General features: G+C 50.0%; 1 protein-coding gene and 1 non-coding gene across 4 annotated transcripts; both read left to right on the top strand.

Moving 5' to 3' along the window:
- Window positions 1–1,324: 1,324 nt before the first annotated feature.
- On the top strand, window positions 1,325–1,396 carry trnaa-ugc (transfer RNA alanine (anticodon UGC)). Its single transcript has one exon. It is a non-coding gene; the product is annotated as a tRNA-Ala (tRNA).
- Window positions 1,397–2,009: 613 nt separating this feature from the next.
- Window positions 2,010–16,696, top strand: LOC108920143 (clustered mitochondria protein homolog). 3 transcript variants are annotated; one of them, XM_029247176.1, is made up of 26 exons: window positions 2,010–2,333; window positions 4,746–4,855; window positions 4,982–5,153; window positions 5,517–5,654; window positions 5,976–6,136; window positions 6,216–6,370; window positions 6,465–6,587; window positions 6,753–6,888; window positions 7,018–7,110; window positions 7,548–8,275; window positions 8,441–8,514; window positions 8,591–8,695; window positions 9,367–9,512; window positions 9,611–9,763; window positions 11,212–11,274; window positions 11,357–11,592; window positions 11,687–11,771; window positions 12,300–12,453; window positions 12,823–12,962; window positions 13,163–13,243; window positions 13,404–13,529; window positions 13,716–13,825; window positions 14,306–14,399; window positions 14,596–14,724; window positions 15,185–15,258; window positions 15,667–16,696. In XM_029247176.1, the coding sequence occupies exons 2-26, from the start codon at window positions 4,769–4,771 to the stop codon at window positions 16,202–16,204; spliced, it is 4,101 nt and encodes a 1,366-aa protein (XP_029103009.1). In that variant the 5' UTR covers window positions 2,010–2,333; window positions 4,746–4,768; the 3' UTR covers window positions 16,205–16,696. The 3 variants fall into 3 exon arrangements, with proteins under 3 accessions (XP_029103009.1, XP_029103008.1, XP_029103007.1); XM_029247175.1 differs by having other exon boundaries at window positions 2,010–2,367; window positions 9,412–9,512; XM_029247174.1 differs by having other exon boundaries at window positions 2,010–2,367.
- Window position 16,697: the final 1 nt, after the last annotated feature.

Raw genomic sequence — 16,697 nt, 5'->3', positions numbered from 1 at the left:
GCAGTTTCTTGGTGCATTTTCTGTGTGCCTCTTATGTTCCTACTTTCTTTTTTAAGAAGGGTGGCAGCAGCAGCGGGACTCGACCCGTGGCCCTTCGGGTTGCAAGTCGACGCGCTCGGTTCCTCCGCCACCTGCGGTGTCCAGCTAGTCTTGCGTAGCTGCCGCTTATCTGGCTGTTTTATCCAAATTATGAATAATTTTTGATGAATTGTAACATAGTTTGTATCCAAGCGCTGTGCAGGACATTAAAAAAAAAAGAAAAAAAAACTATTCATATAATACCAACTGAATACTGTAGCAGTGGGGTGAGGAGGGACTCGTCCTGATTCCTTGAAGCTTTGGGCTTCGCTTACATCCGGTGTGTCGTCAAAGTCTTTGTACATCTCGTCTGTTATGGTGCTTCTGTGCTCATGGGAGCTGCAGCCTTGTAAATTTTGAAGGATAAATAGCAGAAAGTAGCGGAAGAAGGACACACACGAAAGAGCTGTGGACAGAACGCCAGCAGTAGTAATACTAGTAGTGGTAGCAACAGCACTAGTACTACTAATAGTAAGTTAGTGGTAGCAGTACTAGTCGCAGTAGAAGTACTGATACTGATAGAAGTACAAATACTAGAAGTGCTAGTAGCAGTACCAATACTAGTACTAGCAGTAGAAGTACTAATACTGATAAAAGTACTATTACTAAAGTACTAATACTACTACTAGTAAACTAGTGCTATTGGAGCAGCTGACGTGTTTCACAGGTTTCACACGAAACGCGCCTGTGCTCTTCAGTGCTTTTCCAAGGAAACACTAAACCACAAAGTGGTACGAGGATTGTTGTTGCAGGCAGATCATCTGAGACAAGATCGTTGGAAAATTACCTGTGAGGGCAAAGGCACAAAGACGAAGAAAAAAGAAAAATAAGGAGAAAATATCTCCACACAGGAGCAGTGCGCGCGGACGGAGCGGCTAACCGCAGCAGGGTTTAATGTGTGGAAAACGCGGGATTATCAACCGTTTTACCTCACACGGTTAACACGCTCTACTACTGTAGTGTTAGTGTAGTATTATTATAGTAATAGTGTAGTATTAGTGCGGTCTCCGGCCCCGTAGCGCTGTTACACACACGTTGCGTTCATGCCGTAACGATTGTCGCGGTTCTACACAGTGGTACAATTCCAGTTGTCCACTTTACTGGAGTAACTGCAAGTGAAAAGGACAAAATTTCAACAAAAAAACTCCCCAATAGCATAAAGAAATAATATGCCGTCTGAGGCGGTTTGTAGAAACCAGGTCTTTGTTTTTGTTGAAAGGCGTGCGTGCCGCGCTCTTCTTTGCAAGGGGATGTAGCTCAGTGGTAGAGCGCATGCTTTGCATGTATGAGGCCCCGGGTTCAATCCCCGGCATCTCCAGTAACTTTTTTATTTTTAATTTAAATAATAAGAAAAAAAGAATAAATATTATTTTCGTTCTTCGTCAGCGTCCCTAAAAAGAAAACATGTTTTCCGTGCTTTGCATCAATGTAAACTGTACGCGGTAACCCACGTTCGCTCGGTGGCTCATGGAGACGCAGCGCACAGCAGCGCCCCTGGTGGCGAGAGCGCAGAATGCGGCTGGCGGCCGCTGTTGGAACCGCCGCTTCGCTGCGACCGCCTTCTGTGAAGAGCCGAACCTTGTCCTCTTCCATGGAAAAGTGTCAACGGCTTTGTGGTTACACTGCAAGGAAAGAAGGGAGAATGCTTGGCATTCAAGGAGTGTATGCATGCCTCTGGTTTTTGAAGCAGTGCATTGTGGGAGGAAGTGCACTACTGTGTGTGTGTGGGTGGGTGGGTGTGTCTGTGTGTGTGTGTGTGTGTGTGTGTGTGTGTGTGCCGGTGTCATGTTACCACCCCAGGGCTGTGGAAGCACTCTTCTGCAACAGCTGTATTGTGCGGGTGCTGAGCCCCTCCCCCCTGCAGTGAGGGGCGATGGTATTGGGACACACCCCAGCCACTGAGCGTGGGTGTGAGTGTGGGTGTGGGGGGAGGGCTGTCGGAGGGAGGTTGGGTGCCTTCGGTGCGAGAGGGAGTCTTTACTGGGGCCTGGAGCAGACACACCCCAGGGAAGGGCCAGGTGAGGCCACGCGGCCATTGGAGTGAGACGGGGAGAGGAAAGAGGAAGCTCAGGGTTCGAAGGCGGGGTGGCCGTAGAGAAGGGAGCAGATAAGGGCAGGCGAGGCGACGGGACGAGACGAGACGAGAGCGACGCGAGAGGAAAGGAAGGGAAAAGGGAACAGAGCTGCTGCTGCCTGGAGAGAAGTTTGAGACCAGAGGTGGAAAAGGCCTCGTCTACAGCAGCATGAAGGACAAGGTGCGGCCTGGGGGAGGAAACGCTGTGGAAGCGGGTGAGAGCCATGTGTCCATCTGCCCGTCCATCTGTCCGTCTGTCCGCTGGGCTTAGCCCTGCTCTGTCTGCCCACAGACACACGCACGCACACACAGGTAGGTACTTAGATGTAGCGCCCTAGAAGGAGCCAAGGCTTCAGCCGTTCTGCTGCTTTTCGTAGTCCATCATGATTCATATTTTGCATTAATGCATTAAAGCTCAAGGGGTATGAATAAACATAGGCTCTGGGTGCTGTCCAATCAGTGTAACTCACGTTTCTACTTCGTTTTAACCCTGTAATCAAATTTGGTTATCTACCCCCCACCGCCGTCATTCATTTAGCCGATACTTTCCTCCAAAGTGACTGAGTGTTCAGTTGCTTATGGTAATTTACCCATCTGTGTGCAGGGGTTAGTGGTACTATATAAATTCGGAGTAACTATTTGGGTCAAAGGTTCTACGGGAGGAGGTGGGATTGAAACCGTTGACCGAAAGGATTTGCTTTTTTAATCACTGCGCCACCTGCTGCCCATGTTATCGATTTGCTCCTGGAGTATTATTAGTACCTTTCTTTCTCAAACTGCTGCTGATACTTGCGGGACTCGGGGGAGGGGGGGGTACTCTATAATCTCAATTTCTGAAGTTTTTTTTTTAATTGTGGGGAGGGGTCATTACGTTAGCAGCTGGACTAAGTGATGAAGGTTTGTTTAAAGTACCAGAAAGGCAGGTACTTTCCAGAGATCCAGCTTTAGGGTTGTAGCCCAATGCTTGAGTCCAGTCCTTCAGTTTAGCAAAGTCAACCCCTTTTGTTCTCTCTCTCTCTCTCTCTCTCTCTCTGTCTCACACACACACACACACACACGCCAAAAAGTGCGGCTCCTGTGCAGCGCTGCTGTGTCAGTACATCCAGTGTATGATGGTGTATTTTATACCCTATCTGTCAGAGGTCCAAAGGAAAAGTGTCGAAACACTTATGTCACACGTAGAAACGCTTGTCCCCGGAGGGCAGATGGGAGTTAAAACTTGTACGACAGCCTGTCGGTCCAGTTGTTCTCCTCCAAACAAATGTATTACCTTGTTATAAGTTGGAAGTCAGAAATTCCCAGGACTAGGAGGTCCAACAGTTCCATCGAGTCCTTTGGAGAAGAACATCGGCCCGTCCGTTTTACTTCGATATTCTCAGTCTGGTGGCTGCAGTGATGAAATCCAGTGAAATTTTAATTAATTCTACTTCAAAATGGATCTTATCATTATTTTGCTAACTGCTGGAATATAGTTTTGCATCAGTCTGTCTGTCCTGCTGTCATGTCTTAATGTATGTGGGGGAGGTGTCTCCTGGCGTATTGAACATGTGTCTGTGCTTGGAGGGAGAACCAGCGAGTCCAGCTTTGGACACAGAGAACGTTCTGGAGATGGTGGAGCATGAGAGCGTGTGTCCTTTCGGGTTGAGCCCGTCGCTCAGGGACACCGAGGCCTGCGAAGGCCACCGACTCCCTGCTGTTAGTCAGGAGCTTCTGCCGTTTTTATTATTTATTTTTAAACTTTTTTAATTGGCTGCCTTAGTAGCGCCTTTGTACCCGAGCCAGGCCTGGCAGCGCGCTCCTCCTCGAGCTGCTCGTAGGCAAATTCCAGGCGTCAGGTCCAAACGGCTCCCTCAGAATCACGCCGAGTCTTGTTCCTTGAGGGGAGTGACACACCGTGCAGGCGTGTGCTCGGTCCCAGCGCTCCGTCTCCGCGTTCTGATTCCCACGCAAATAAATCACAGCTGCGATGCCACGGGTTCGATAAAGTCGAGCTCTCGAACCAGGGGTGTCAAGGGCCGCAGTCAATACTGTGAACGTGTAAAAAGTCACAGTAAATGACACCAAATCTTATTTGTCTCAGCTGAAACAATGTTTTATTTCGAATAGGTGAATGTTGCTATGACTATTGTCTCGTGGTTCAGTGGGATTTAGAGTATTTATGGTACCTATAGTATATATTAATAAAAAACAAGGGCCTTGTGCCACACGTCTGATGCCCCGACCTAAACTGCCAAAGCACTTCAATGTCCTCTGTAGTGGACATTCTAACTAGAAATGAATGGCAAGCCTTCCAGACCATGTAACACACACCTGTGTTGCACTGCAGACACTCCACACACCCCTTTTTTGTGTCACTCACACTTCCACCACCCTGAATTTCTTGCTCTACCTGTTTCTACAAATTTACTTTGCTTTTGCCACTTGTCTCGAGCAGCTGTCAAATTCCTCGAGGACATCTAAATGGTTTGTCGTTTAACACTGTTCATACGTGCATGTTCAGCACGGCAACATGCACGAGTGTCATGTACTCTCCATGTTCTTTTTTTTCTCTCTTTTTCCTTCCTCTTCCACGACCAAATAAACCGGACTTCAGTGTCTGTCGGTGGAAGCACAACCATGGGACTCAAGCAGACTGAACAGGAGGACAGTGACTCCTTTCCCGTGAAGGTCCAGGGGGCAGGTGTGGAACCCTTTGAGCTCCAGGTGAAGTACAGAGCACCTCAATGTGACCTTTTTTCCGAGACGAATCAGCCCTGTTACGGAGATGATGGGTTCGTAGGTCTCCAGCTGCTCTCACAAGAGGATCTAAGTCACATGTTCTCCACACAGGTCCAGGGGTTCTGGCTGGTCCAGGATGCTCTTCTGGCCGTGATGAAGCGGGACGAGGTGGCTCCACGAACCTGCCTCTCCTTGGCCCTGTCAGGGGCCACACTGGACCCCTTCGTTGAGCTCCGGACCATGAAGGGCCTCAAGCCAGGGGCCACACTGCGATTGGTGGAGGGTGGGGACACATTGTGAACTTTCTCTGCATCCCGTGGTATAAGTGTGTGTGGAATGTGTGTGTCTGATTTGGACAGACATTCGTGTCTAAAGTGACTCAATAAAGGAATATAAAGGAATAAAGCAATAATGGAGAGCAGCATTTTATTATGGTAAAACCACAATCTTTAATCTTGCAGTAACAAAGCAGGTAAACACAGGTCAAATACCAGTTCCAGTGTTTTTTTTGTCTACGTCTTCGGTGATGTGCCAGTTCGTCATCACATGCTGTACTCCAAATGGACCCTGAATTAATGCTGTAAATGACACAAACAAAATATTTGTTGCTCCTTAATGAATATATAATATCTCACACGCCCCCCAGAGCCCTACACCCCTCGAACCGCCCGTGCCCACCTGGCCCACCTCCAGGAGCTCCTCAGGGCCCCAGGTCCCCATGATGCCTTGAGGGAGGGCTGCTCTCCCAGTCTGCTCAGCACGCTCTCTCCTACACCTGGCACAGGTAAGTCTGGAGCTCCAGCTGGAGAGTAAAGTACCACGCTTTACATACACAAAAGATATTTGCAAACAGTAATAAATGAATTAGCCCAAAAATGGCATTTTTTTACAAGAGGAGGTGAAAAGGCTTATTTGATGAAGGGATCACTTATAAACAGTTTGTGGTTTGAAATACTACGGTGACAATCCACTGTAATAATGCTGGCTTTACAGTTATTTCCACGTGAGACAATAATAAAAGGAGCTGATCTCACTGTGAAGGAAGAGATACCAGAAAGGAGCTCATCTATCTGTCTATCTGTCTGTCTGTCTGTCACGCACGTAGAGAGCCCCGCAGCGGGTCACCCTGGGAAGGCGCCAAAACGGCCCGGGAACGAGCCGAAGTCTGAGCAGCAGAGCCCAGAGGGAGTGCCACCGGACTACGTTCTCCCCGGTTCCAAAGAGCGCCCCCTGCTGCCTCTGCTGCCCAACGGCATGCACAGCGAGGTACGCCGGAGCGGCGGGATGCCGACCGGTCAGTGCTGCGGTCAGTTTGGCAAGCCCATTTCTCCTCTTTTTCCCTTAGGTCCCAAACTGCTTGACAGACCTGTCACTGAGCTCATGGAACCCGCCCCCCGGACCCCGGAAACTTCAGGGCGACTTCCTATACATCACTGTATGCACCTTAGAGGGGCGGTGGTGTGACATCACATCCTGTCCTAGAGGATTCTTTCTTAACAGGCAAGATTTTAATTCAGTTATTTGTACCCCACCCCCGAAGGCAATTGACATATCCTACCCATGTGTCATTCCTTTGTTTTACCGTGTTTCTCAGGTCCACCCTGGACATGTACGACCCTCGGGCCGCTTCCTCTTCTCCACCTTCGCACTGTCTGGCTGATCTTTTGTCACAGCTCAGTTCCGGGTTCAAAAAGGGATTTGCTGCCCTCAGAAACCGGTAAGACCATGCAAAGGCCAATTATTAGGCTATTCTTCTTATTATTATAATTAGTGTGTTTCATGTACAGTTCATATGTAAACCTCTCAGTTCAGGGTAAATCTGTGTGAAATCCCACTTGGTCATGTGGGAAACCGAGTGTTTGTTGGTTTCGCTTCCCTCCAGGTCTCTGCTGCCCCCCCTTGAAAATATGCCCACTCCGTACCGGACCCTCAGCTGGCTGGGACCCCCCTCAGCCATACGAGGCCATCGCAGTTCATTTTCTGCTAGACTGGGACTGGAGGACCATGCTGGAGCACAGGTGTGTGTGTGTGTGTGTGTGTGTGTGTGTGTGTGTGTGTGTGTGTGTGTGTGTGTGTGAGAGAGAGAGAGAGAGAGAGAGAGAGAGCTTCTGTGGCTTAGCCTTTAGCTTCTACCATCATGCCCTCAGGCTCCAGACTGGAACGAGGAACTGCAGGCAGCTAGAGACCTCCCGCTGGGCAGCCTGGAGGAGCGACTGCTGCGGGACCGAGCCTTGCTGCAGGTGATCTTGAACATCGACCACAAACACTAGCGATACAGATTTTGCCCGGTGACCAACAGCAATTTTTGTTCTTCTAATTAAGACACAACTGGAGGTCTTTCCCATGTTGTTTAGCTACTCCTATGATTTAATATTCATAGAGTGTAGATAAATCCAACAGAATTTGTAGGTTCCTTCCGTTACAGTCACATTTATTTATTTAGCTAACAAGTTTTGTCCCATGATTTACCCATTCCCTTGGGTAACTTTTAGTGTATCAGTTCGGGGTAAGTACCTTGCTCTAGGGTACTACAGCAGGAAGGGGGATTCAAACCCAGCTCCTGGGGGTGCAAGCTGGTGTTCCTTAGCCCCACGCCACATGCCTTTCAGAGTTGGACAGGGCACTATTATTGTCTGACATTGTTATTAATTCCCTGTCCCCCCGCCCACATGTCCAGGTTAACAGCGCCTTCGTGTGGGCGGCCGCGCAGGGGGCCGAGGCCGCTATCGACGGCTGCGTGGCTCCCATCGGTGGAGGGGACGAGGATGCGGCCTTCCTGTGGGGTGGCGTGTTTCTCAGCCGCGGGGGCAGCAGTAACGGTGCCGTTCCCGGGGCAGAACGCAGCAGGAGGGCGCTGCAGCGGCTCGAGCTCAAGGGCGTGCAGGCCTACAGTGACCTCGGGGGGGCGCTGCAGGGTCTGCACACGCTGCCCACTGCCGTGGTGGACTACCGAGGCTTCCGGCTCTCTGCCCAGGGCCTGGCGCCGGGACTGGAGAGCTCCGCGGGGCCACAGGGGACGCCCAAGGGTCTGCTTTACGGGGTCTCCGCTGGCATTCACGAGGGTCCCCAGCGGCGCAAACTGCTGGAGCTGCTGGCCCAGGCAGCCAAGAGCCTGTCGGTGCAGCGTCATGCTGTGGTGGGTCCCAGCGGCAACCAGGTGCCCCTCTTCACCTCAGCCCACACCCAGGGCCTGATGGGAGCAGACGGCAGACTGTACCTGGTGAACCTGTTCCACGTGCAGCCCGTAGATGCCAACTTTGAGCTCCCCGGAGGTGCGGCGGACAGCAGCCAGGAGCAGGAGGGCTGCGCTGCCCCCTACTGGGCATCCTGGGGATTTCCTCGCAGCTTCCCACACCAGCTGTGCCAGCTGAGGCCTGAGCTCACGCAGGCCTTCATTCAGCACAAGTGGGTTTTACTCTGTGTGTGTGTGTGTGTGTGTGTGTGTGTGTGTGTGTGTGTGTGTGTGTGTGTGTGTGTGTGTGTGTGTGTGTGTGCATCCTCCCACCTGTGCAGCTCCACCATGAGGCCTTTTGAGCTTAAACCACATTCACGCATGTCTATCTGTCCCAGGACAGCCCAGTTCTCCCAGTGTGTGAGGCACAGGATGGAGGAGAACGGTGGGGTGGAGGAGTGCACGCAGCCTGGTGAGGAACCGCACGATGCTCCTTCATCTACATCAGGCACGCCCCTCCCCACATTCTGATGCATATGTGCGTTCAGGAGACCCACGCGGGACCGAAGCGGTGCGAGCGGCCTGCAAGGACGTCGGTTCCGTCAGCGACATCATCTTCGAGATGCGCTTCAACCCGGACGTCTTCTGCCCAGGTGCTTTTGTGACAGCCCACTGTCACCCCCTCTGCTCCTGGGTCTCGAACCCGGTCACGCAGGTGGCAGCAAAGTGCTACTAACACCCCACTAGGCGGTCGGGGAACACCTTTTCCCTTCCTTTAGCCTCTCTTCAGAGCTCTATAAGGTTCCGCAGTCACAGGTAAGAAAGAAGTATGTAGATTCGATCTGCGCTGCAAAGTGTCACCCGACGCACTGACACACAGCGAAGCCATATAGTAGCGCTGCCTTAACACGCAGTCGCGCATGTGATACTTCCAGTTTAGCTCATACGTCACCGGTTCGGCACCTTGGTTCAGAACAAACAGACGAGAACCTTATCGATCGATGGATCCCACAAGGCTACAGCAGCACACATGCAACAAGGTGGCGGAAGATTCCGGAATCACACTATACCTGGTCCCCTTTAACATCACATTTGCACTAAGTGATGAAAAGTACAAAGAGTAAAGTGAGGGTAATGGAGCAGGGTCCATCCTGGCACTTGAACGAGTCCCTGTCCAATACAGTACCGCACTGCTTGTGTTTCTTGGTTAACAATGAATGAATAAATGGATGAATGAAGAGTTTATTAATCCCCCTGGATATTTTACCATCATTCATTACACCTTATACCCTTAACTTCGCTTCAAATCGGATGACCCTGGAAGGCGAGTGTTTGCGCTCACAGACCTTTGTGCACCACACCTGCCTAGGAGTGGAGTTCCCGAACTCGGAGGGCAGCGCCGTGCGGCTGCAGAAAAGACTCCTGCGGGAGGCTGCTGCCTTCCTCGTCACGGAGCAGATCCCCGCCTTTGTGAGTAGTGGCGCGCGTTGCCCGCAACCCCTTGGCCATCAGCCCCTTTGGCCCCTTTGGCCCCTTTGGCCCCTGCTCACCTCACTGTGTGTCTTCAGGTGGAAGACTGCCTGCACTTCCGGGTCTGCCCAGTGGATGGCGTCACTCTGTGCCAGGCCATGCACCAGAGGGGCATCAACCTGCGCTATCTGGGCCAGCTGGCCCGAGTGCTTGACCAGTCGGAGGACAAAGAGCGGCTGAGGCACATCACGGTAAAGCTGCTGTCCTACAAACAACACCGACGGAAAATCCCTTGAGTTTGAGCTGCATCTCTTCTGTTTTCTGCCGTGAAAATTAGAATTTATTCCATTTTTGTTCTTAAGATAATGGCAGTTATTTTTCGTCCAGGGTATGATGTCATTCACTCCCCCTACAGCAGCAGAGAAACCGCAAATTGGGGGTATTCTTCAGTTCTGCCTTTGTGCTCATAAGTGCCGTTTCAAGCATCATTCTACTTCTTGCTTTTTGAGATAAAGCAATCCCTCCATTTATGAAACTAACCGGTTCCTGAAAGCAGCGCAGATATCGAAATTTCAGATACCAGAAGCCTATTAGAAATTTTTTCCCAGCTCAACCGAGAACCCCAAACCAATTTTCCAAAACTTTCGCTGTAAAACTGGGTACATCCTAGGAACAGAGTAAACATTCAATAAAATTTAATTAAAAAATGAAGAGCAGACAACAATTTAAAATATGTAAGACACTTTACTGTACTCAGCGAGTGAAGAGAACACACACACATTTTCTGAACCGCTTGTCCCATATGGGGTTGCGGGGAACCGGAGGCTACCCGGCAACGCAGGGCGTAGGGCCAGAGGGGGAGGGGACACACCCAGGACGGGACGCCAGTTCGCCCCAAGGCACCCCAAGCGGGATTTGAACCCCAGACCCACTGGAGAGCAGGACCCAGTCCAACCCACTGTGCCACTGCGCCACTGCGCCACCGCGCCCCCCCTGTGACGAGAACAGTTGATTGTAAGTTGTGGGAAGAGGCTTGGCAGTCATTCTTGCACTGTGACTGGACAAGCACATGGAAACAAAGCGAGACAGGAAATAGCTGAGTGTACACTTGCGCCAACTACAGTACATTACTGCACTTCCACAATTCACAACCTTCAAACTTTTTTTGGAAAACACACCTCTCAGATAAGTTCCCCCTGACTTTTGTTCCGTTCCAGAAATTGAAAATTGGGTATCAAAAGGCAAGTCATTATACTGAAATTTTGGATAAAGAAAGTTTTTAAATTGAGAGATACCTGCAATAATGATTATTTTATATGAGGTGTGATATCACCCAGTGCCCCTACAAGTCACCCTCGGACCTAGAACCGGGTTTAATCTCTAGTGTTGTGTTTTTAGTCTCATTCTATCCTTAATTTTTTGAAATATTCACGTTTATTATTTGACTTTTCAGACTACTCTTTTACTGGTTAAACCCCTTCCCTCTCAGTTCCGTTTTCATTTGCCTTAAAATAATAATTTTATATGAAATTATGGGCGGCATGAGTACTGTATACATAGTTATAAGTGTCAGTTGTTAAATTCAGTAGGCTGAGTACCCTTCCACTGCCTTGGATCCCCAACCTCATCGAGAGCCCTTCACGTTCAGGCAAAAGGACTGATGGACTTGGTGATTCCGAGTTTTTCCACTCTTTTCCAGAGACTGGTGTACGGAGAGATGGTCGTTCGCTCGGCCCGGCGGATCCTCAACCCTTATCTGCAGGTAAAGTGTTTGTGTGAGCTGTGAACCACCTTTTCTCTGTCTGAGAGCTGCTCCCAGGTCAGACCTGCTCCTCTCGCCACAGGCTGTCGAAGTGTCCAGCTTGTCGGCCGCTGTCAGCCACTTCCTGTGCTGCTTCCTGGCGCCACATTTCCCATCTGTCACCGCGGCCGAAGAGCCCAAGAAGCGCTCCAAAAGGCGTGGCCGAGGGGGCGGGGCATCAGCCGAAAGCACGGCGTGGAGCGCGCTCAGCGGAACCGAGCTGTGGAGCCTCTTAAACCAAGACGCTAAGGAGACCTACCACCTGTCTCACAGCCTGGGGTCAGAGCCTGTGCTCCACCTGCTGACGCTTGAGCTCACGCACCAGGCGCACTGAAATGGCCCCTGACTCACTGTTCCTGTCCCACGGCTTCAGGTCCAGCGCCGACGACCTGGTGGCGCAGTACGGACTGCAAAAACTGTCTCTATTGAGAGGGCTGTGCCTGCGGGCCGGAATACAGGTCAGTATCTCCACACCGTTGCCAGCGAGGGTCGCGCCGGTGTGTTTTACATTACATTCTCTGATAAGGTTATACTTTATTGTCCACTATATTCGCAAATTCAAGTTTGCAATGTGCATTCAGACACACTTCATGTCAAAGAGCAACATTAAAGTAATGGAGTATAAGTCAGATGGAGATATAGATGGACAGATAGACATATAGGAGATGGATGGAGACTTTATTGATAGCAAAATGAAACTGGCACAGGTTACAGCAGCAAACGTACAATTATTGACAGAATGTAGATGTACTGTATGTATGTAAGAACACAGGAATACATGGTTAAATAAGAAATATGGACACTAATAGAGCAAACACTACTCATAATCCAACTAAATACAAGTAAATGAGTAAAAAATAATGTAATGTAATAATACTATACAATTATGTATACGAGCACAGATGTTGAAACGGGGGATATAATATAAAAAGGTCAAACATGACTCGTATTTCTTACTGCAACGATGGTCTTCTCTCTGCACACAGCTCCGCTTGAGAGAATACACCCTGGACAGCAGCAGCAAGGCCCCCATCAGTCCTGATGACATCCTCAACATCTTCCCTGTGGTCAAGCATGTAACCATGGCAACCAGCGATGCCACCCAAGCATTCCACTCTGCTCAGAAGAGCATTCAAAAGGGTGCGTGAAAGGAGAACTTTCTGACTGGTGTTCACATATAAACAGTATTAAGTGGCACATTTGAGCACATTGTCCAGAAGAATCACGACCCCAAACCCCCGCTATGCTGCTCCGTGGTGTGAACACCATATCATAAATTGGTATTTATAAATTTTATTTTTGCAGTTACTACACTAATGTCCATTTTGTTGTCTTATTCTCTAATATTTAATTTATACATAGTGAGAATGCTTTGTGTCAAAATGATTTTATAAGTCACATGTATTATTCAAGAATCTGGGTTGTTTTTCTTTAGCACACAGCCATAGAGCCCTGAATGGGACTCAGAATACCACGGTAGCGCAGTGCTTCATGGTGTGTTTAACACAGGACAGCTGTACCGCGCCTACGAGCAGCTGAAGGAAGCGGCGTACCTGTTCAGCCGCGTGTGTGATGACCTGCATCCGGAAACCTGCGCCTGTCTCAGCTCTCTGGCGCGGCTCGCCTACCTGCAGGGCAACAGCACCGAGGTGGCAACCGCACGGCAACCGCGATCCTGACTCTACATCTTACCCCCACACACACGCAATGAAAGTCATCCTTATTGTACATCATTCGCTCACACACACACTGACATCTAGACCAGGTGTGTAACTCTAAGTGGTGAAATGAGCAGCTGCTGGTTGTTTGCTCAGCGACCCTTTTCCGACCGCGTTCCTCCGCGCTCCAGGCCCGCAGCGTGCAGTTCAGAGCGGTGGTGGTGAGCGAGCGTATCCTTGGGTTCGACCACCCAAGCACCATCCAGGAATATGTGAGTGCCGAGTAAGAGTTGTGGATTCTCACTGACAAGAGCTCTGAGTCTCCATTTATAGATTTCATGCTGGTTTACAGTTGTAATATAAAAAGTGAGCAGATTGACTGTTAATATGAACTGGTAGTTAAGTGTTGTGTGCGTTTGTGCGTGCGCTCAGGTTCTGCTGGCTGTGTACGTGTTCGCTGGCCGAGAGCTGTCGCTGGCGCAGCGCTGTCTGTACCGGGCGCGACTGCTGATGCTGCAGGTGCACGGAGAGGATCACCCATACATGGCCACCCTAGACGTAAGTAGCGCTGAGCCTTAACCGCCTCGGTGCATCTCATGTTTTACCAAACACAAATCAGAGAATCCCCGCCAACCAAGTGCCCTGATCCTGCGTTGTACTAATCATATTCATGAGAACGGAGCACATATCGAAAAAGCGGATAATGAAATTGCTCATATTGCCATTATTTCTCATTTCCCGCAGAGCTCCTTAGGCCTGGTCCTGCAGGGGGTGCTGTCCGTGCAGTACCTGCAGAGCGCACTCCGGCTCAACACCCTCTTCCGTGGGGCCGACGACCTGCACACTGCTCTCAAGTGCGTCTCCTCAACAAAGTACCCTGCTGTCGACCATCTATTACATATGAACAGAACACAAACTGATACCTGAATAACTGGAAACAGACAAACAAGTCACTGAGTGAAGGTGGTTAAGGGAACAAAAAGATATTGACCATATTTACTATCTATGGCAAGTTCCCCTACAAAGCTGCAATATTTCAAAGACGCAAGGTGGTGGTCGTACCATGTTTACATGTTTAGATGGCAGAGCTTCACTTTCCTCAGAAAACTGTTAATTATTATTAAGCAATATCTATTTATTTAAAATTGTCGGCGTGACAACTGAGCTTTTCTTTTCATCATAAGAGTCCCAGATGTTTTATAAATGATTCCACATAATTTCATTGCACTATCATGATGTCGTGTTATTTACCCTGAACTGGACACATCCAAAGTCATATCAGCGAGAACCAACTGGGACTCACCAAGGACTCGAACCCCTTCCCTTGTCTGCAGCCACCACCTGCTGGCGCAGAGACTGTGCTGCGTGGGTGACTACCGGGGGGCCATGGCCCACGAGAGAGACGCGCTCGCCATATTCCAGGCCAAGGTCTGCCGGCTCCATCGTGTCCAGCGTCCCCCCTGAGAGACGTTCACTTGCCATGCTGTACATTTTGGGCTTTCCGTAGTGATACACACTGGGAGAGGAACACAGTTCATGTGTTTCCCCATTAACTAGTGGTAGTGGGACTCTACTCTCTTGTGGAAGTTACTCCACCCCAGACGCTGCTTGTCTCCATGAACAGTGTGGACAAACCCACCAGCAGACCCTGTGCAGCCTCGACTTCCTGCATGCCATTACCCAGCAGGCCGTGCGGATCGAGCGCTCCCTGCGGCAGGGCGGAGCAGAGCTGACGGACACAGCGCCCCCCGATGTGAGTCCGCATCGCATCGTTCTCCCGGCACCTTTTATAGCAGACGGGATCCAAACCTTAGTGAACGGGTCCGGGGGCCGAACATAAAAGTCACAGTAGGTGACGCTGATCTGAAAAGTGTCAAGTCAGTGTCTTCTGTGTCACTGCAGATTGTGTGTGTGTGTTATATGCAAGTGATTTGCAGGCATATAACTGTAAATATATAACACAAAAGTATGAAATTATTCAACATTTTCTTTATTACAAGTGTACCATCGTGTTAAAAAAATCATGTATATGATCAGTGGTCAATCACATGAGCCCCCCCTCCATCCCACAAGTCCAGCCATGAGGACGAGCAGTATGTGAGTGTGTATCAGTGTAGCACTTCACCATTACACTCATGAGCCACTGTCCAGGGCGGTAGAGGGACAGAGTGATGATAGATGGTGTGAAGCCACAGCTCATGTGTCCCTTGCAGAGTCTGACTCCCTCGGTTGAAACGACGCTGGAGCAGCTGACGCTTGTCAACGGGATCCTAAAAATATCCGTCAGGTAAAATCACCCTGAACCGCCAGTAATTGGCCCGTTCATCCCATAACCACGTGGAACGTTCCTCAGCTGCTCGCCACCTTCAGCTTTGTTTCTATATTGATCTCCATGGTAACGCCATACCTCTACTTACTGACACTACTGGAAGGGCGAATACTCTCGACCACCATCTGTGAGTTGAATTAAGGTGGTCCCTCTGAGTGGGGGCTGCTGCCACCCATGGGCTCTGCGGGCAAATTGGGTCACGTTCCCTATGACACAGAACTCTAGAAAATCGCTAAGAAAATCCAATGGAAAAAAAGCTGAAAATCTTTGAAAATGTGTAACTCAACATGAATAACAAGGAGCTACTGTATTCTGACTGGTTCATTTTTACACCCCTCCTAACTCTTGCTGCTGTTTATTTTGTAGCGATAATATCCTGGAACTGAAAGAGAAGCTGATGGAGGCGATGCCCTCCACCGTCGTGAATGATGGGAAGCCTGAACCTGCAAGCACCATCAATGGGGAAGGGACAGGAAAGACTCCCTACAGGGAGGAAGAGTCGATCACAGTAGGAGTCACTGGCAGTGAAAAGATGCTCAACGGAGACCCAAAGGCAGACATAGTGACGCCACATGAGGAGAACCGCTCCGCCAACATGCTGCCCTCCACCCAGGGAGAAGATCCGTTCGGGCGTGGGCTCACCAACAACGTGGAGGCAAAGGCGCAAAAGATGGAGCAGCCAGACTGCGGAGGGCTTAGCAAGGAACCTTGCGCAGGGGATGAGCAGTCAGTTACAGCTCAGTGTGGGGAGGCAGCAAGCCGAGCGACCGACGGTCAGCCAGGACCCGAGAACGCACTGGCAGAAGATTCTGGAAAGGGAGAAATCAATGGAGCTGGAGCAATGGATGAGGTGAGATCAGCAGACCTGAACGGGGAAGGGGAGCGTCAAGCAACGGCCAACTGAACAAGTGAAACCAAGTGGGAACGGCAACTAGTCACCGGTGGTCCACCAGTTGACTTTGGGTTGGGGGATTGTGGGGGGTTCAAAGAATCTGGACCTGTGTGTGAGTGGGGGGGGGGGGGGATCCAACTGAGAGGAGAAGATTCCTCATTGAGACTCTGCACAGGTCACCGATCGCAAGGCAGCTCAGCTCAACGTTCACTATCATATGCAAATATGTGTAGACGTGTGACCACTGACTGGGGATGGGGGGGGTATGAGGGTGAACGTTAATCACCACAAGGGGGAGGTACCGTCACTGTATGTATTTGACATTTGTAATGACAATCACAGACTGACACAGCTGTACTGCCCTTGTTACCCCAATGAGCAGCTCTGTTCACTCTATTTTTCAGTGGCTATAAAGGCATTTCCCTCTTTGGCACTCGTCACATTTTATTGTTACACATTTTCACAATCAAAGAACATTCTGTCAACACACTCCAAAGGATTTTTC

This window comes from Scleropages formosus, chromosome 21 (assembly GCF_900964775.1).
Source record: "Scleropages formosus chromosome 21, fSclFor1.1, whole genome shotgun sequence".
Taxonomy (NCBI): Eukaryota; Metazoa; Chordata; class Actinopteri; order Osteoglossiformes; family Osteoglossidae; genus Scleropages; species Scleropages formosus.
This window is presented reverse-complemented; position numbering and strand designations above follow the sequence as displayed.

What these genes read in the sequence shown, in the direction of transcription:
- LOC108920143 (XM_029247174.1), top strand. Translation starts at nt 2,322, where the DNA reads ATGAAGGACAAGGTGCGGCCTGGGGGAGGAAACGCTGTGGAAGCGG. An exon ending in GGAGGAGTGCACGCAGCCTG is followed by an intron (nt 8,515 to 8,590) that starts GTGAGGAACCGC and finishes ATGTGCGTTCAG; the next exon opens with GAGACCCACGCGGGACCGAA. An exon ending in GACCTGCACACTGCTCTCAA is followed by an intron (nt 13,826 to 14,305) that starts GTGCGTCTCCTC and finishes CCTTGTCTGCAG; the next exon opens with CCACCACCTGCTGGCGCAGA.